The 21,698-nt window shown below is 38.1% G+C and overlaps 1 protein-coding gene across 1 annotated transcript in view; it reads left to right on the forward strand.

Annotated features, from left to right (window-relative positions):
• Nucleotides 1–18,323, forward strand: part of ZNF831 (zinc finger protein 831) — a 104,151-nt gene extending 85,828 nt beyond the window's left edge. The window contains exons 5-6 of the mRNA XM_089658650.1: nucleotides 8,877–8,971; nucleotides 14,116–18,323. Coding sequence (XP_089514776.1) covers nucleotides 8,877–8,971; nucleotides 14,116–14,844 — 824 coding nt within the window. The 3' untranslated portion in view covers nucleotides 14,845–18,323. The remainder of the gene's footprint in view (nucleotides 1–8,876; nucleotides 8,972–14,115) is intronic.
• Nucleotides 18,324–21,698: the final 3,375 nt, after the last annotated feature.

Raw genomic sequence — 21,698 nt, forward strand, 5'->3', positions numbered from 1 at the left:
TTCTTGTACCTTGAGCCGGGGTATGCCCCAAAGGCTCTGTTTTGTACCTACTCTTCTTATAACCTAATAAAAATAAAGTTAACATTGATATCTGCAGTGCGCTTTGAATGCCGTGCGGATAACAAGCACAGAATGTGGGTTTCCCGCACTGAGTTCTGGTGTGAACTGACTCTTAATCCAGTAAATATCTGTCAGGAAAAGGTGTGTATGGCTATATAGAGGATTCAAATTGACTTTTAGTCTTTGTTGAAGAGCATCTTTAGCTAGCTCTTAGCTACCTGGCTTATGGGATTTTTTCAGTCCTGAAAATATACTGTGCTGCCATGGAAGTCATGATTTCATAGTGCTGAGTTTCTTTCTGTTATTTGTCCATTTGCACCCCTCACTGTGCTCATGGAACTACTTCGCACACAACAGTACTTGGCACATTTGCTCACCAGTGAGCACAGCTTGTAGGATTTTAATATATGGCCATATTTTACCACAGTCATGCTAGAAGTTTGAAATATTTTTTGATTATCCTTCTGAGACCTAGAGCAAACAAGATTTGCACATAGGCAAAAAAAATGTCTGCTTCATTGGGAATGTTTCCATATGCCCTGTGCATCTATTTGCTTATTTAGAACAACAAATGGACAAAAAGGTTACAGTGTCACTTGGAGGCTTTCAGCTGTGACTTTCAAGGGTATAAAAATTTATAGCGAAGAAAAACATAGAAACAAATTGTATGAGAAAGTTTAATGAATGGTGATGTCAAGTGCATTTCTTGAATTCTAGATTGTGGGTAATGGATGACAAGCACATAAATATATTTATGATGATATAAAATGACAGCAATTGAAATACACTCATGAAAGCACACCTATAAAGGAAACAAGCTGGTGAGCTCTGACGAAAAACTCAGCCCTCATAGTTATGTAGAGATTTCACTTTTATATGCTGTGCTATTATTCAGCATGATGTAGAGGAGGGGACTGGCTCATACACAAAATATTTGTTAAGTTCCAGGTAGTACATAGCAGACCGGCTTCTTTCTTACTACAGGAAAACTAGGTAAATTAGTTATTTATTTGTATTTAATGTTTCAGCAGCTCCTACTTAGTGATGCAATATCCGCAATCTCTCTGGTGACCTCTGGTAGCATCTTCACCAGGCCTTCTTCCAGGTTCAGCATCTTCAACCACCTTGATTGGTGATCTTGAGATGACATAACTTTTAGTTGTCAATGATTGAACAGAATTAGGAAGGACAGCTTAAAGGGGTTGTAAACCCTAACATGTACATAGTGAAGTGACTGGCCTCAGATGATACAAAGAGATGAAACAAATCCTCCTACGTAAGTTGTACCTGTTTATCTTCAGTCTTCTCTTTTTTACAGCTGTTTAAAGTGCAGAATTTATACAGCTTATCTGAGCTTTCAGAAAGCAGGGGGTGGGGAGTTGAAGTCGAACTCTACGGAGCTCAGCGAGAGCTGATCGGAGGGAAGGGACCAACCCCCCCCTTCACACAGTACATAGGAACAAAGCTGAGGCTGTCAGTCACAGAATGTGTCGTGGAGTTCCCTCTCCTGTCATATTTTTAACTCTTGGAAACTTGTCAGAAGTGACTCATGCAGACAGCAGCGGAATGAGGTGGCAGACAGAAATCACACAAGAGGATTGATTTACTTAAGGCAAATAGACTGTGCACTTTGAAAGTGCAGTTGCACTCAGCAAGCGCATATGCTTCAAAGCTTGGTAAATGAGGTGAAGCTTCACTTGGCAAAGAATACCCAATCACATGCAAGGAAAATAAAAAAAATCTGCATTTTTGCTTGCATTGGATTGGATGGTGGAGGTCAGCAGGGCTCCTTCTGATTTACTAAGCGTGCAACTGCACTTGCAAAGTGCACAGTCTTTTTGCCTTTAGTATATCAACCCCTGTGGACTGAGACAAGTACACACTATAGAGGGATATTCTTTGTCCATATTCCATGCCAGAAGTTAACAACTACTTTAAAGAGAATGAGATAAAACATTAAATACAAATGTTGAAACATTAAATACAAATGTTGGGTGTGGCCAACAAGTGGGTGTGGTAATAAATGGGCATCACTTCACAGAATACGACTTGTAGAGTGGCACTGTTTCCATTTTGCTTTGTTATATTTTAGACAGAAAGACGGCCTGGGGATACACTGAACGGGGAAGGTGGGAGTAAAATAAGCCCATCGTTGGTGTCAGTGGTTAATAGCAACTACCTAACATTGGTGTCAGTAACAGTTAATCACCCCCTTTCATTGGTAGTCAGTGGCAGTAATAATTAACCCCCCTGACCCACCCCCCTTTCATTGATGGTAAGTGGCAATAATAAATAACCCCCCTTTCAGTAGCAGTAATAAATAACCCCCTCTATTCATTGGTGGTCAGTACAGTAACAATTTGACAATTCGTCCTCACCAAACCTCTTTAATTGGTGAGTTACACTAAAGAAAAAAAAAATTTCATGTAAAGTACTAATCCCAGCAGCCACATGTAATAAAGATAAACAAAGGTAGATATATTATTGGTCCAGCCTGGGTGACAACCATGACTAATCTGTTGAGAAATAAAACAGAAATAAGTGTAGCCACACTAGAGCAGAAATTGCACCGACATACACTTCGCATTGCAAAACATTTTTTTTTAAATTAATAAATGTACAATCTGAAGAAAAGTGCTTGCAGACACGGAAGCAGCATTTGCTGCAGAAGAGACATTCAGATCCTTCTTCAATAAAAGCCTACTAAAAGTCTAATTTGAGGGAACATTTTTTCGAAATGAGGAGACTCCCCAACAGAAACACAGAAAATAAAACGCTTTTCTTTAGTAGAGTAGGGGAAGGCAAGAAGTCCTGCAAGATGTTTGATTCTGTCTGTGTAACTGTTGCAATTTTTTTCTCACTTCCTTTCTGGTGAAAACATTGTCATCAAGAGAGGAAGTGACAGTAAATCTCTTTAATGGATCCCTAGATGGCAGTAAAAATCCAAAATGAGTCTAATCCTTCTACACTCTATGCAACATTAAAAAAAGCCAAGTTTGGACATACACTTTAATAGTACTGTTAATTTGTTTCTTATATTTTTTTCTCCTTTCCCCTTTCCTCCCACCTGTAAGCTGGCTTGATTGATAGCAGCCTGATATTGCACTGTCCCTTGTAACTGGCCCCATGTTATGTGGTCAGGGCGTGAATTTTGGGTCAGCAGTGTTATGAGAGCATGACCCAGAGGCTTTGTTTTGTTTAAACTGTGAGAGATTGGGCACAAATTTAAACTTTTTATTGCTTAGAAGAATTTATTAATGTTCAAATCTGTGTGAGATCGTATATATACTACTTTAATAAAAATAAGAGACAAAACTGTTGTTACTGAATGTAGCGTTGTGACTATAGTTCTGGAAATTTATAACAGTTTGAATGCTTGCATCTAAATGTTTACCCTCACCCTCCTGGGCTTTAGTAAGTCTGAAAGGTCAGAGCCTCTCAGCAGTGGTATCAGGCAACAGGCAAGGAATAGGTCAAGAGGAGGCAGGGGGTCATTCCATGTGTGGGGCTGGACCAAAACTGTGTTATCCAAGTGGCAGTTCTAATTGTAAAACAGGGTCAGGGCAGTCAGGATACCATTAGGTCAGTAACTGTCAGGGCCTGGACTTGAACCCAGGACCTCTGCTGTGTCTGGCAGTAACTCTTCTCTCTAAGGTACGAGGAACACTAGACACCACTTTGTCTGATCCATTGGATAATCCTGCCTTGTGCCTTGTTTTCTGCTGAACCGTGAACGCTTTGCTCCTCCCATGAACTTCCTGATTTAAGCTATGTCATTGCACTTCCTGTTTCCCAGATTATGGTGCCTTCTCCAGCCAATATCTTGCTCTTGCCTCTCCTGCTTCCATCCATACTTTTGCTACTACTTGTTACAGACCTTTCGCTTGTTCATCGAACAAGCTTCTGCCTGATCCCAACCTGCAACCACTTATTACCGACCTTCGGCTTGTTTACCAACTATGCTTCTGTTTGATCCCTACCTGCTTTCTCTGCTACTGGACCCCGACTTGCTCACCTCCTGATGGGGCGATCCTGAGAACCACGACCTGGTACTAACACACAGCAAAACTCATCTCCACCATCAGGAGCTCTGGTGAATACTGGTTAGTGCTTTGACCCAGCACCTCAAATGAGCCTGCATCATCTGGCAAGGTGAACTGCTTGTATACTGGCCTGCTAGTTGGTGGGAGCTTTTCCACTGCTATAGCTACTGGTCTCTGAGCCAGACACCTGACCGTGACAGTAACAAGGCTGAAGGTTGTAAGGCCACAATAAGAGGACAGCAGCAACAGCATACCCACATGGAGAAGGAATGAACTCTGCAACAATCATTGTCTGGCAAAAGCTTCCATAAATATTGTGGTCCAAATCTGATGGAGACTCTCAAGTGAAGAGCGCTATGTGACCAGGTGTGAGGCAGAAGGTGAGCACCCTACATCACAATCATGAAACTCTACAGCTAAGTAAATATCAAGTGGTATTGGCCAGTTCACCAGAAAACAGCCTACGTTCGGCCCGTGTGTATGACAACTGGTCCGACAGAAGGAGCAAAAAGGTAGCCTTAAAAAAAATGAGAAAGAAGCCAAGAAGCAACTACGTATTAGTAGTAAAGACAGTACACATTACAGACGGATAGGAGAACATCTAGCCTGTGTTTTATTTTACTCTTGTATACAGATTGTATGGTGTTATATAACTGTTGGCTGCTCACACACACACTGGATACTATTCACAAAAGTATTAATAACATTCCTGCCCTGGAGAAGTGGATTAACTTGGTAAACCTAGTTAATGAAAACTCACTTTCATATTATGCAAGTTTTATTGTGGTTAAGACAGTAAAGGGCTTTCTACCTACCCCACAGATTTAAACAAAGAACATTTAAAAGTTACAGGCTGTCATCTACATACAAGAGCAGATGCTCCAAGAAGAGGCATGTGTGTTGGCCAGGGAGGTCCTAAATATATACATTGGGCTCAGTCAAACAAATAGAATATTTTCAGTACAATGTTATTGCACTACTGGGTTTAAAACTTACTATATAGCCAAACATTTGTGGACATCAGACAATCATATGTATGATCTTTTTGAACATGCCATTACAAAACTATGGGCATTAACAAGGAGTTACTCCATCCACCTCCATGCATATGACAGCACCTAATATTCTGGGAAGGCTTTCCAAAGAATTTTGAATTGTGCCTGTGGAAATTTGTGTCCATTCAGGCAAAAGATCAGGTGAGGCCAGGCATTGTTGTTGGATGAGAAGACCTCGCTCACAGTCAGCATTCAAATTCATTCCAGGGGTGTTTAATAGGTTTGTGGTCAGGGCCCTGTGTAGGACACTCAAATTCAGACACATCAAACTACAGTATGTTGTTATAGATCTGGCTTTGTACACAGGGGCACAATTATGCTGGAACAAAAAAGGGCCTTTCCCCAAACTGTTACCACAAGGCTGGGATTGGTCAACTGTTTAAAATGTCTTGTATGCTGTAACATTAACAGTACCTTTTACTGGAAACACCCAAACTTACTCATGTAGGCAGGTACATGTTAAATGTTTGTTGGTTAAAAATATTTTACTAGTTAATGTACAGTATGTGGTTAGAATTTAAAGTAATTATGTAGCACTGCTTAGTTGTATTTGCCCTGAGGAGTTGGTACCCCTGGGAGGTACGGGTTAAAGCGGTAGTAAATTCCTTTTTTTTTTAACTTGCATCTACAGGTAAGCCTATAATAAGGTGCGGTGCTTAGGACACATTCACATTGGATGTAACTGGCAATGTCACTGGTGCATGCACTCTGAAGGGACGGCAAACCATGCCATCCCTTCAGAGCTCTGTACGTAAACTGTGACTCCCGTGCATGTGCATGTCATTGTGGCTCAGACATTCAAAGGACTGGAGCCAGCGAACCCAGGAAGACTAGGGGAAGATGCATACTAGCACATTATGCCATTGCCTTGCAAGTTGTCTTTTTTATTTATTTGTTTAAATGCCATTGTTAACTACTGCTTTAGCTCTGCTGGGCAGGTTTTCCCAGGCTTTGTGGGGAAGTTCAATCCTCTGCTGGGGCAAATACATAAAAAAGGGACTGTACCACCCCTTGGGGAGGGAGCCGGAGTTAGTAAGACAGCTGGAGGTTCGGTTCCAGGTCTCCCCAGCCAAAGACATGCTGCTAAGGATTTGATCCACTACCTTGCACTTAACCACCCCTTTTGGAGCCCATGCAAGTATGGTGTATCACAAGAACAGGGCTTATTAGAGGACAAGACACGTTAGAGAAGATGCAGTACAAATGTCTAATATGCAGTGAAGCTATTCAAAGGAGGCTTTATTCCTGTTGCTGATGACTACCATGCTAGTGTCAGGTGCATAAGCAGCCAGTCAGTACAAGGCTGGGAGTGGGAGATGGCTAAAATGTCTTCGTATGCTGCAACATTAACAGTACCCTTTACTGGAAACACCTGAACTTAGTCATTTGAAAGGGGGGGGGGGCAACATACTTTCAGTCATACAGTAGGAGTAATGGAAAGATTTCTACAATCTTTTGGTCATCAATTATATATTGCAGCCTCTAGGGCCCAAGCCTTTACACACAAAGTAGAAAAAAAGTAGTGACTGCTGTTTACAGTGTCTACTTTCTCACTACCCTCCCTTTCAGTTTCAAATTTGACATAAAAGTGGAGTTACACTTTAAAGAGGTATGGGTTTATGAATAAAATAAACATCCATACTTCCCTTCATGCTGCAGCATCTGTGCATTGGTGCTGTCACTCAGCTCTTCATCTGCTCAGAGCAGAGAGCAGTGTCTGTCAGTCACTGCTCTCCACTCTGCTACTGCACCTTTCACTGGAGCGCTGGGCTGGGGTGAGCACAGCTGACTTTGGTTCTAAGCCACATACTGAGAGACAGAGCCAACTGTCAAATCAGGTAACTGGGTAGACCCCAACAATATTTTAGGGATCCTTCCAGAGCCTACTTCTGGAAGCTGAAAACGGTTAATAGCCCACTATCACGTGACTCTGTCACAGGAGTACAAAAGTAAGTACTCACACCAACATTTCCCAGCACACTTAGCAGCTAGCCTGCAAAAAAAAAGCAAAGAACAAATTGCATTGCTCTTCCACGTGCACCTTACTTCAAAGGCTAGTTATAGGTTGGGGAGATTGCCACCTTTTTGTACATTTGGTTGAAAAGTGTACTCTGGTGACCCACAAGAGACCCACAATCTTTGGCCATACTTCTCTTTTAGGCACGTACGACTTGTTTTTTGTTCTCCAAACCTTTTATCGTAAATCCAAGAAGAGTCTTAACCGTCAATTTTACACTTTTTCTATACAGGAATATCCTATAATAAAACAACATACATTTATAGGCAGGCTAGCAACTGCCAGAGATTTATAACCTTTCAAAAGTTTTCATATATGTGCGTGATAAACTGCAATCCTCACAATAAAAGGTAGTGAGGTCCAGATGGAAAACAAACAGATTTAAACTACAAAAGTAGCGTAAAGGACTGGGAAACAAAGCAAAAACCTATTCAAATGCAGAAAGAGGGTGAAACAAATTTTATTGTAGACCAAAAGAGAGAAGTGATTTGACCAATTAATGAATTGGGAGTTTAGTTTTAAAGATCAAGTTTATTTATACATGAATCCGTCATGTGGTGACCATATAAAAGCTGATGTGAGGAAAGTTTGTGTTTTTCTACAGTGTTCAATCATAATCCAACTGTCACTTTTTCAGTTTTGAAATCAAAAGCTGTCACCTCAATAATTGCAGTGGGCAACTACACTGTCTTTGCTTTCCTAATTTATACCTATTTTTATTAGCAAGCTTGTAGGGGCCCTATTTAAAATGTCTTTAGCTCAGCGTCCTAAGTGTAAAGGATGAGAGCGTCACAAATGTGAAACAAGTCCAGTAAAACATTTATTGATCTTGGTATAAGATTGGCAAACCTTTATTGAAATGGCTTCAAACTTGTAGCATTATCATCATTTACATCCCATTTAGATGACTCTATGGACCTCTTGGAATACTCTGCATATTTTTAGAGCTGCCTCTTAGAACTGAAGACCAAACTTGACCTGATCTATCCTTGGGTCTTGAACTCCATCAACACTTTTCTTATGTTGTCTGAGTGTCTAAGGAGCAATATAGAAACTAATAAGATTCAAACTCACTGTGGACAATTACTGTAGGTGAATAAAAGTTTCAATCCAACAGGTTTTTTTTGCAGCAGTGCAGACTGTGGAGACACTTCTTCACAGTCTTTAATATATCTTTCTTTCCTTTTTGCTTCTCTTCTCCTCCATTTTATTTATCCAATGATCCCCTTGCTTTCCATTTACATTCACTTACAGTACATTACCCTTTTGTTATATGTCCCTTTTCTTTTCCTCTCATCCCCTTTTCCTTTATCCCTCCCCTTTCATTTAATTTCCTCTCTTTCCACTTCCTTGACATTTCTTCAAGGGTGAACAGGATAACATTATGTGAAGCTTTTGGTATACTCCTCTATGTTACTTAGGTTTCTGCCTAGTATAATTATATATTTTGTTTCTCTGTATCTTTTGAAGTATGATGCAAAGCCATGCGTGAGCCCAACACATCTTACATTTTGACAAATACTCAACTAATTTGTATTTACCTCCACATTTACATTGTATGTGGCTTTCTGTTGCAATTAAGTTTGTTTTGGTGCCAGAAACATTTACATTTCTGGAGTTTATTGATTTACCACTGTCAGGTAGGTTGGTTAAAAACCTCAGATCTGGGCTCCATAACTGATAATTGTCTTTTTTTTACAGAAGATATTTTGCAGAAGCCATCTGCCACTAGTGATTATAAAGATGACATACATATATTGCATCCTCCTGCACTTCAAACTGGAGACAAGAAAGAGGTAAGTCAAAATGTTCCTGCAAGGACCTTCTTTAAAAAAGCTTTGGTGGTCAACAGTACATTCTAGTAAAATGGAAGATTGTGGCCAACCAAATCTCAGCTGCAATTTATCTATCCACTCTGAAAATGGCCATAGACACTTGAGGTCCTGTAGACACAATCCAGGACCTTTAGACTTTTGTGCCCACCAGTGCTTCCCTATACATGAATTCCCTGAAGCTCAGATGATTCTGCTTAGGCTTACGTAAGATAGTGGTAAAAGCACACTGTTACAGTTTCTGTGAAGACCCTTTTCTGTTTTAGCATGACTGTGCTGCTGTGCACAAAGCCACCTCCATAAAGACATGGTTTGATACGTTTGGTGTAGAGGATCTCCAGTGGCTTGCACAGCGGCCTGACCACAACCTTATTGAACACCTTTGAGATACAATAAAATCCCAGTTGGACATAAGGTCTTAGGTACAATATAGGTACTTGACCTCAAAAATACACACCGCCAAATGTTGTGTAAAATGGAGGGTGTTAACAGCAAAAAGTGTGTGTGGGGGGAGGGGGGCAAATCTCTAATGATGTCCACAGTTTCAAAATGGGATGTGATAGTAAAGTGGCAGCAAACTTTTGGCTATATAGTGTACTTTGTCATCTACACTGTCATCTTATCTAGTCGCCAAGGGGGTTTTTTACTAAATCTGAAGAGTGAAAAATCTGGTGCAGCTCTGCGTAGAAAACAATTAGCTTCCAGGTATTATTGCCAAAGCTTCATTGAACAAGCTGATGTTAGAAGCTGATGGACTACCATGTACAGCTGCACCAGATTCTGAATGCACCCATTTTAGTGAATCAACCCCCTTCCTTCTTTGAGGAAATCTGGTAGTTTTCACATGAGGGATTTTGTTGGGTCTTCTTTTTGATCGGTATGGAATTAGCCATGTATTTTTAAGTGCAATAAAATAACTCTAGAAAACAGTATGGGTCAGAACCAAAATACTTAATACTAGCAGCGTATTTACTTTTTCTAAATTTTTTTTCTGTCAAAGAATGTAACATAAAAAATTATGTTAAGTTTCAGTACTTTGAAATAAAACTAATCACTCAAAAGCAGACTGACAGGATAGGATTAGTTGATTTAGCCCACGAAAAAAAATGTTCATGTTTTTGGTGGACCATTATGATAAAACTTAAAATCATACAGAATAATACTTTTCAAGTAAAACTAAATGAATTACAAATGAATAAATATGCTGTTCCAGTCAAAATGTTTTTTTTTTTACACAGTGGTTTGAGCCTCTGTCAGGTTTTTTTATCTCTTTGTTCCTATTAGACACATTTTCCCTCTCTTACTCAGTGTCAGAAAGACTGGAAGGACATTTCTCTAATAAAGAAAGAGATAGTGATAAATCAGTTTGATTAGTGTTTAGAATGATTAAAAAATGTGTACTGCTATAGTCATCTGTGTCCTGGTGACACCCTTGCCCCTGATTTGTTGACCTTTTGTCGCCATGACAGGAAGTGAGCAGAAATCTGCACAAAGATTGATATCTGGCAAGAGAGTTTCTAATGTTTCTCCATTCAATGAAAAGAAAAAAGAATGCCTACGTTTGGCTTTCATTGCACAGCATAAGGGTTTGTTTGGAAAATACTTACACATATTTAGGAAATATTATGACAACTATACATATTGAACCATGTGTTTTAAATAAAATAGCAAACACTGGTAATACAATTTCACTGGTATAAAAATGTACACATGGTCAGTCAAGCAGAAAAAAACCATTGGGTTAAATCAAAAGACAAATACAAATTCTGCATTCTGAAAACCAAAAATCTGCACTTAATTCAGCGTAAGGCACAAAAAAAATCATTAATCCTAGTTCTATTTGCTGTATTAGAGAAACATTCCTTCCTTTATGAACTTATATATTTTTTGTCTTTAAAAATACATCCAGACACTTTTAAAGCCCAACTCCTGGAATTACAAAAAACTTCTCTTGCAGTAGAACTTGCATGCATTGGAAAGGTCAAATGCTTGTTAACTCTAGGGAAGAGAGATAAGGTTCAATACCTAAACAGAGTGTATACTGGAGGGGTTTTTTTTTCGTTCAACCAGCGGGATGAAGAAAAAACTCGCAGATCCCTGCATCCGCTCAAGCGATGTGAATGCAGGGATCTGCCCCACTGCATTGTATTCTGACAGTGGAGACTCCTCCCCTGTCAGAATTTACTGATCAGTGCTGCAGTAGCTGATTGAATACTGGTTTTCCAACAGGACCATTCAACAGAAGCTGGTCTAATGATTGGCTTTTGTTGGACAGAAAGTGGCACATATGGATTGAAATTTGATTGGTTCCTGCTGAACTGGCTGAATTTTTATATTTATATACCCAGGTTTTACTTTACTTCTTGCTGCAGCAGGCTTTCACTGTCTGTGTGACTGGTCCCCTGAAGCTTCCTCTTTAAGAAGCTTTGGCTGGCAGCCACACAATGATGTCATCAAGTATAATGCATGGCGAAAAGCCCTACATTGTATATGAGGATGGTGAGGAGAGTGCCGGAGCCTTCCAGAGCCAAAAATTAGGTAAGTAGTACATCTTATTCCTCATTCCCTAGAACTAATAGACATTTAGCAGTGGAGCCTCACTGTAAGTGTAGTTTTTTTTTTTTTTTTTTAATTCCTGGAATTGGGTTTAAAGCAATTTAATGAGCTGCCATAACTAGCTTTTGTGTAAGTCTGTTCCACATTTACACATCACTGTAAAGAAGGCTTTTTCTTATGCACAGATTGGACCTCTTTTCTTCAAGGGGTAGGAAGCTTCACTTTGTTTTTATAATGTCCTTAAAAAGACCTTGTCAGTTTCCTAAATAAATCCAAATGACAGGTCCCTGTTACAGAAGATGTATTATATTCACTTCCACAGAGGACCTGTGTCTCCAACCCTATTTTCCATAGCTGCAATCTCCATTAGACCATTTAACATTTGACACTGTCGGATTTGTCAGATGCATATTTCAAATGAGATGTGCTTTGGTCACGTAGGAGTTGGAGGATGGAGCTACAGTGCACAGCGGGGGACATAGGCACCTAAAACTCCTAGAAAAGATGAACAGTCTGACAGAGGCTTCAGTGCAGGAATGGAGGATAGGAATGAGACGTAGTCCACCAGAGAGGTGAGTATAATACATCTTGTATTGCAGGGACATGCTATTTGGATATGTTTAGGGAGCTGACAGGGTCTCTTTAAAGTGCACGACTTTGCTAAACAGTAATGGAAATCCCAAGGTACAAGTTGCTGCATTTGCATTTTAACCTGAGTTTATCTGGGGTGCAATTTGCAAACCCCATTGCTCTATACTCCAGTCTGGCAATCTCTGCTATGAGGAGGGTCTTCTGATATCTGTACATTAAATAGGATTATGTATGGAAGCTGTGTCATTGAGGCCAGTGTTCACTCCTGGGTTCTCTACTGCTTACCTGGTTAATACATTCCTGAATACCACCATAGTCATTTTCACAAGTACAGTATATTTCTTTATTCTGTCACTGAAAATAATTAAGTTGAAATATGTGGAAAAAAAGACATCTGTTACTACCAGAATAATTCACAAAACCGTAAACAATTTTCAACTTTAAGTTGTAGTCAAACATTTTTAACATTTTGTTCACTTTGAGAATGTTAAATCATTCCACATGTTACTCTTTTATGAATAACTCCATAATGCTCAGCAGCAGGAGGGTTATGGTTGGGGATGCAGGGCAAGACCCCTGTTTTACTCACTTACTGCGCACCTTCCCAAAACTGCAGATTTCCAACAACAGTTAACTGGTACACTTGGAATCCTCTGTGAAGCAATTTTGAACCTCACTGAAATATATTGTATTGTCAGCAAACTGAGAACAGCTTTCACAATGCATTAGCATCTGTTGTTTAATTACTACTATACGTCTGGTTTGCTTTCTATGATGCTTTCAGGAATTTTATTTGTGCAGCTTTAATCTAAAGTTGTGTTTGGAAAAATAACGGCCATCTTCACTGTTTAGTAATGGTGGGTTCTATCAGTTTGCTGGTCAAGATGAGCAATATCTGTTCCTTTAACTGCTGGAACTGTATACTGGGTTACAGTGACCACAAACATTAGATGATAGTTGTCCAATACATGCAATTTTTTCACACCACTCATGTTCATGTGGTGTGCAGGATTACAACATTTGAACTTGTGGAATGCTGGCCATAAAACATCTGTTTATTAAAAGTATATGAATAAGAAAATTGACTGGTTTAGGAATTAATTTGACAGATTAGAAATGTATAGAAGCAGCCATCAGGGTCCCCAGATGGTCCTACATGCTTGTCTTCAACATTACTTACCAACTCAATATGTAAAAACCTAATAGACATTATATTCCACATTTACTAACAGAAAAGTAGACGCTTTTTAATGAGATTGCTAGACGCCTATCAGAAGACTGACAGGTCTTAATTGATTTAATTGAGTCTGCCTGAATGGTCAGAATCTGCTGGTAGACTCAATCCTTAGTAAATTCGGGCCTATGAGACATTTGTGTGCAAGATAACCATGTAACCTTCATAACTGTGAGAAATTTTAACCTATTTAGTCCTTGTGTAAAAGTTTTTAAATGGCAATTATTTCAAATTGGCAGGATTCAGTTATTGGATATACTTTGTTTTAACCGTATAGCCCTCAGGTACATATTTGTAGTATCTATTGTCATATATTTATTTTTATTTATTTTGCATTTTTAGATGTATTCTTATTTTGGCTTTTACATTCCAGGCTGTAACTTTTAAATGGTTACCTTCTTGATCTCTTGGCAGAGTCTTTGTTATCCAAGCTTTCAACAGACCCAGTATAATCAAGACAATGGAGTCATTTTGTGACATTTTAATTTTTTTAATTGTCTATGAGTACTTTCAAGCTTTAAAGCTGAAGTCTTTAAAACTTATAATATATATGTATAATACATTTATACATTTGTCAGGTATATGAAAAACCATCAATGATTGGATTGTTGACCGATTTCTATTTCTCAGGAGATCTAATGCCTAATGTCCTTGGTTGCCTTAAGAAAAGTGATCATTGTGGTGATTATTCAGGATGTTTTCAATGAGTTTGTTTTGTTTTCAATAGGGCGATTGTGGACATAGGATGAACAGTCATATCAATGAGGAGACATCTGAAAAAATAGCCTCAGTAGCACTCTTTGCTCCTAACCACCAGCTCACTGCTGGTGAAAAATCCAAGTCACAACTCCCTGAAGAGTTTTCTAGTCTGAAATTCCTCCAAACAACATCCTTAAGCTGGCAGAAGTCATGTCATCTTCCAACGAGCAAAGACGAAACATCTGACCAGTTAACATCTGAAATTAAACGGGTCCACCTACAACAAGATCTAGTTGATGGTCCCCCTCAAAAGCACGGGAGGAGAATACTACATAGGTCCAAAACTATAGGGCACAGTATGGGTGAGGAAACCATAGGACCAAATAACAATCTTGCATTACATAACAGCAGTTTGCCCCTTTTGGCAAATGTTGACCTCCAGGCTACAGTTTCCACAGATTCCTTAAAGTTTGTATGCAGTCCATCTCTACAAAACACCAGAAAATCTGTAATTGGTGGATATAGACATTCAGATCACAATGCTGATTCTGGGAAGGCTGTGGAATCTTGGGAATTATCAATGGGTGGGAATGTTTCTTCACAGAACCACTGCCATGCTTCAGAACCTGAGCAGAGAAGTCTTAAATTTCAGAAAAAAGGTAACCTTGAAGTGATGAGAAAGCAAACCCACGTGGAATATAGTGACACCAGCAGTGATGATGAAGACCGACTGTACATAGAAATCGAAAGAGAGTGATCTGGAATAATAACATCATGCCCTATGATTTTATTTTTGCCAAAAGACAATTCCTCTTCTATAGATTGGAAAGCCTTGTTTTGGATTTCTTTCCTTTCACTAGTCATTATGTTGACCAAGGAATAGTAAGATATAATAAGGTCATTTTTCATCTTTGACTGGGTTAATTTTTTTCATTAACCTAAACCATTGAGTCAGTGTACTGCTAAGGACAAAGCTGCTTTCCTTGTAGATATTAATTTGAAGAGTACGAGTTACCTACACAATGGATTTCCTTCAGTAGCACAATGCAAAGAACAGCGATGTATGGAGACAGAAAACCGCTAATAAAAGCTGAGCCTTTAGAAGAGTTCTGAGAAGCTGTCTGCAAATTTTTACCAAGGCAATGATGTGATAGCACCCTGTTAGATTATAAGCGCTTATGAGCAGGGCCCTCTTGTATTGCAACTGAACTATCTCCGTTTATAATCTAGAGTGCTATGCAAACTGCTGGTGCTATATAAATCCTGTATAATAATAATATTAATAGCACCTAAACCCCTCCTTTGCTGTAAGGGTGGATTTTTATACAGGAATTGCCCCCCCAAATAAACCCGTTGTGGGTATTAACTCTTTACTACCCTTGTTCATCATATCACTGCAACCAGCACTAGGCTCACTACTACTTGTTTACATTACTTAAGCCATGGTGGCCATAGTATATAGAGGGCCTCTTTATGATATTCTTCCATGTTAGAAAATGACTTCTTTCTGCATGCTAACATGCCAGAATCTGTAATAGGCAAGAAGTAATTTGGCACCTGCAGGAAGTCACATGGCACCTTCAAGTGTAAATTCCTATTTTTCCACCTTCATCCTCTTACCATTCATTCCATCTACATCATCTCCTTTTTCACCAGAAATATTGACATCAATGGATCTAAGTTTCTTAAAGTTGTATGTGCTTCTGGACCTTGGGTTCCTCCATATTGGTATTCAGATGATCAGCAATGCAATGAAAGGTCCTTTTCTGGTCAATGATGTGGCTTTACTTGCTCTCCCTTGGATTGATGGGATACTGGTGAAATATTATTAATGGACATTCCAGCCACTGTCAAACGTGGGTGCAGAATCTGAGATAAGTACTCCATGTAGCAGCATGGTATAATCAGGTTCAGGAATTTGCACAAAATAGACACCCTTTAATTAAACCCTGTAGTTGAGAGTCAATTTACATTTCATCATAGGTTACTGATTTCACACGTTTTTGATTAATTGTATTCTCCTGATTAACCTAGGAGCAATTATAGATGGTAGGTACAGTACTCTAAGTTTTTTTTTGTGATTGGCTGTTTTCGATGTATCATTGTAACAAATTCCAGCTTTTTATCTGAATGCTTTACAGTACTGTTCTCTGCCATTACATATATTTATATTTTTTGTGGTACTATATTGATTTCAGGCGTCATTTACATTGACACACACCTTGCAGCATACGCTTTGAATTTTTAAATATTATTGTTTTTTAAAGCTCTAAACAGGTGTGAGGTAATGTGCAGTTTTTTTGCCTTCCCCACTTGATGCTCTTTGACAATCAATATAGTTTTGTATCTATATAATGTACAGAATATTTACTTTACTGCTTGTATTTTACATAAAACTGACATGCAAAAGTTTTCAGGATATTCCAGTTTGGAGCTATTTTCTAGGTTGACGTTAGTTGTACAAGAATAAAGAAAAATAAAACTACTGAATTAAACACAACCCTGGGCAATTCGGACTGGATATATGATAACAATAATGTATAAGTAGAAGTCGTCTTCGCCAAAATAATGTATAAATATATATAGATATAGACAGCTGAAGATATATGCAAATCTCTGCTTTTAAATGTTGAGCTTGAGCATATCCTCTCATATGCATTCCTATAGATTGTTTATTGTAATGGGCAGCCTCATTGGTCTATAGGGAATCTTGGAAACTGGGAAGGCACTAAGCCTAGCTTTAATAGAAAAGTTGCCTCATTCTCTGGATCTATCGACCATTTTGATATGCAGATTTTTCTGTAGAGAGGCCTGTTACAGTCAATTTAGCAGGCCTCTGGGGTTCACTAAGTAATGTGATGATGCATCAAAGATCTGCAATTACTAATAATTACCACACCCTAAAACGGTGTAGTGCAGTCCAAAGTTAGATTGAGACTGTAGTGTTAAAAAAATAATGCTTTTTATCACACAAATTATTTAGTTCCTTTTATTAGACAACTGTTAACTGTATAAAACTGTTTGGTAAAATGTATACAATGGCAAAACTAAAAACAAAAAACACACATAAAATACAGTACACCTCTGTTAACACAGGCACATTAACCCAGGTTTTGTTTTTTCAAAATTGCAACAAGTACAGAAAAATAGTGGTCCTTCAAGAACGTCAACTGCAAAATTTTCTTTAGAAAGTGCTGTGCCTAGCACAAAACGTGTCAGAATAGAACCTGTTCATGCTGGCTTTTTTAATAAAGGGAAGGTTATTTTGCAACCTAATTTTACCTGGAGATACATGTGAAATATTTGATGCTGCAAATTTTCCTGTTGTGAGCCAAAAACTTTGCCTATGCTGCGCATAGGTCCCATGTGGTGCTACCAGCCCTGCTGAAAGCAGACCACCAACTTCAAAACACCTCTCTATGTTCTCATCTTACCATGAGGGAAAGGGGATGTTTTTTTTTCCAGGGGAGAAATCAAGCATGGCTGACAACACTGCTTGTGATTTCAGTGCATCAGAGGTATCAGCTCATAACAGAAAATGAGTGAGCTTACTGGATTTCTTGCAGAACAGGTATTTTACTGTACTTGCATCATTTTTAAGAACATTTCACTGCAAGGTGAGGCAGAGTTAGGAGCTCACTGGACTTATTTCAAGATCAACAGGTAATTTTGTGTACTTACAATCAAAAATGTGCATGTACTGTAGAGATGTATTTCATATGCCTTTTTTATTTTGTCCAGACATACTTTTTAGCATAAACTGCAGCAAAGAACGCTTTAATACAGTAAAGTAAACAAACATTAACTACAAGCAGAAGGTTTATTAACGCGATAGTTTGAATCCAGCCACAAAGGCAAGCTGCTCTTTTCCTATTCAGAAGACCAATTAACTATAGGAAATATAGTTTGTGTTCACAGATACCATGCATGACCACATATCAGTATTTTGGTAACAATATTTTTATTCCTTAATAACTTCATAATCTTAATGTTTGGTTGACAGGGGTTCTGAGAAACTAATTAGTTCTTCATTCCAGATGGTAAACACGAATTTGGCATACAATTATCTGGCACCAAATTTATAGAATGGAAATTGCTATTCCAGAACTAAGAAATTTCAATATTATAAATAAGTAAATTATTGTATGTTTAAATAAAAAACACCATTTTACAGTGCTTGCTTGAAGAAAAATATGAATATTGAAAAATAAAATTGTAAAATGTTATTAAAAGTAAGTTTTGTTTTGGATTTGCTTTCTGTGTATTTATGCTGGAATTTGACATAACAAACTTTCAGAAATATTTTAGCCATAGCACTGTACATTATAATTCACATTTTTGCCTTTAAACAATGATTTATACAAATATTTGGTTAAAAGGCCCCAAAAATAGAAACAAAATCAACTATCTTCATTTAGTAAATTGATTTTCAGAAAGATTTTAAAAAGCCCAAAACTTTTTTGGCTATGTTTAAACACCTTAGCATCAGTACCTGTAATCTATATTTATACTGACTCTTTGTAATCCAATGCACACAATTACAAATGCCATGCATATCTCTATTTTGTCTCATTGCCACTAATTTACATTCAGGCAGAAGGAATGAAAAGTGTCCATGCACCCATGCAATGCTGGACTGTCAGAAATCCACTGAGACATTATTAAATAGCAGTAGTGGATGTGTGGGGAAAATATTACATATACAGTCTGTATATATATAAAAAATATATACTTTTTTTGCATATCGGAAAAGGTCACAAAAACTAAATGTTTTCTTGATAGCTTTGATGATTTAATTTTTTACATTGTCTTTGTCTTCTTTTTCACAGCAGCAATTGTGAGCACTCATTAGGCTGTCACTTAAGCAATCATCCACTTGTGCAGGGTTATCTATGGAGCTGTAGCTTTCAGCAGAACAGTGAGTTAAACTCTAAGACATAGGAGATTTTATTGAATTTAGTATTTTATTGAATTTAGTTTGTTTTTTTAAACTGGTTCAAAAACATCATCAACTATTAGTTACACAAATGGCACCATTTTCTGAAAAGTGTTTTGCACATTAATTCAGGATTTACCCAATCCCACCTTGAATTTTTTTTAATAAAGTGTGTCTAAAGCCCTTTTTTTTTCCTTTTATAGAAGGCTTAAAGCCAAATCCATTACTGGAAGCTCCATTGCATAAATGGAGATAGTTTTGAAATAGCCTCAAAAGAACCCCAAAGGGCCTAAAATGGATATGGTCCAGAAACATCTAGACAAAATAAAGATGAATAAAGAACCTGGACCATAGGCTCACACCCATGTGTGCTCAAAGAGTTCAGCTCTGTTATTTCAAAGCCATTGTATCTAGTTTTTAGAGTCTTTTTAATGACTGGCTCAGTACCACTAGATTGGTGCAAGGTCAATGAGATACCTATATTTAAAAAAGCTTCAAAATCTTTACCAAGTAACTACAGATTGGTTAGATTAACTTCTATGGTCGAGAAGATACAGAATGTGAGAGTTCCATAAAGTACCATATAGAAGAGTTTTTACTAGAAAACAATATTTAAGAAATAGACAGCAACCTAAGTTGTCAGACAAATCTGCTTTATTTTCATGAGAAAAGAAGTATAAAATTGGATGAAAGGAGTGTCCGTGGCTATAATATACTTGGACTTTGCAAAACCATTTGACAAAATTCCCAACATATGGCGAATGTGTAACTCTTTAGACTTACAAATTCAGTTTCAATAGAAAACGGTCAAAAAGACTTTATTCATAGAGTTGTGATATAATACTCTGAATGGTCTAGGGTTGTTAGTGGTGTACCCCAGGTTCAGTGTTGGGACACTGAATGGTCTAGGGTTGTTAGTGGTGTACCCCAAGGTTCAGTGTTGGGACACTGAATGGTCTAGGGTTGTTAGTGGTGTACCCCAAGGTTCAGTGTTGGGACACTGAATGGTCTAGGGTTGTTAGTGGTGTACCCCAAGGTTCAGTGTTGGGACACTCACTTTTTAACTTATTTATAAATGATATTGAGTTAGTGATAAGTATTATTTCAGTGTTGCAGATGACACCAAGTTATGCAGAGAATAATATTCTTGCAGGATGTCTTCAAACTTATAAGCAAGTAAAAATTGAGGTTTAAAATTTGATAAATGTATGCACTTGGGGGCTATAGACATGCATGCATCATACATTCTAGAAGGAATACAACTTAGGGCATCAATGGTTGAGGAGGATCTGGGTGGTTTGGCAGATAATAGGCATACAATGCCAAGCTGCAGTTTCTAAAGCAAGCAAAACATTTTCTTGTATTACATGATGTATAGATTTCAGAGAGAGACAAATAATTTTACCCCTGTACAAAGCAATAGTAAGGCATCCTCTAGAATGCAGTCCTGTGTTGGGCATCAGTTCAGAAAAAGGAAATTGGGGAACTGGAAAAATGGAGGAGTGCAACCAAATTGATAGGAGGTATGGAGGAGGTCAGCTATGAGGAAAGATTAGCTGAACTGAATTTATTCTCTCTTGAGAAGAGGAGATTACCCCCCGGAGAGAGATACAGTTGTGTTCAAAATAATAGCAGTCAGACATCACTAACCTGATCAATCACTGTTTTTGGTAGAAATATTTCTACATGGTAAATAATTTACTAGCAGGTGTAGTAGAGTAATAGAAATCCAACAGACCCAACAGTCATGACATGCATGCTGCTGATTCTGTGTAATTGAATCACTAATTGAAAGGGGCATGTTCAAAATAATAGCAGTGTGGAGTTCTATTAGTGAGGTCATTCATTCTTTGAAAAACAAGTGGCAATTATTGCCCTTATTTAAGGAAGAAAGGCAGCAAATGTTGTACATGCTGGTTACAGTGCATTTCTCTCTGAAATTCTGAGGAAGATGGGTTGTTCCAGTCATTGTTCAGAAGAACAGCGTACCTTGATTAAAAACTTGATTGGAGAGGGGAAAACATATAAAGAAGTGCAGAAAATGATAGGCTGCTCAGCTAAAATGATCGCAAATGCTTTAAAATGGCAACCAAAAACGTGGAAGAAAGCGAAAAACTACCATTCGAATGGATAGAAGAATAGCCAAGATTGACTTTATGGAGTGGCCAGCTCAATCCCCGGATCTTAATCCAATAGAAAACTTGTGGGGTGACATCAAAAATGCAGTTTGAGGCAAAACCAAGAAATAGAGAAGAACTGTGGAATGTAGTCCAATCATCCTGGGCTGGAATACCTGTTCACAGGTGCAAGAAGTTGGTTGACTCCATGCAACACAAATGTACAGCAGTTCTCAGAAACAGTGCGACTACAACCAAATATTCATTAGGTCATTCAAAGGAAAGTAAAATCTTCAAACATTTTTCAGTTTATATAGTGAATGTTTGCGTTTATAAAGAAGAATACAAACATTGCTATTTTTTTGAACCGTCTAATATTCACTATATTATATTTTTTTAGAGGAACAACACACATTTGATATATTTTTCTTCATGTTTTGATTTGGAATAGAATGTTTAGTGTTCCCAATGCATTTGTGTGGATGGAAATAAAAGCTATTAGAAGGATTTTGAGCTTTATTCACTTTTTTCAACACACTGCTATTATTTTGAACACAA

The sequence above is a fragment of the Staurois parvus genome, unplaced genomic scaffold, assembly GCF_062004578.1.
Source record: "Staurois parvus isolate SC_StPar_1 unplaced genomic scaffold, SC_StPar_1.0 ptg001087l, whole genome shotgun sequence".
In the NCBI taxonomy this organism is placed as follows: domain Eukaryota; kingdom Metazoa; phylum Chordata; class Amphibia; order Anura; family Ranidae; genus Staurois; species Staurois parvus.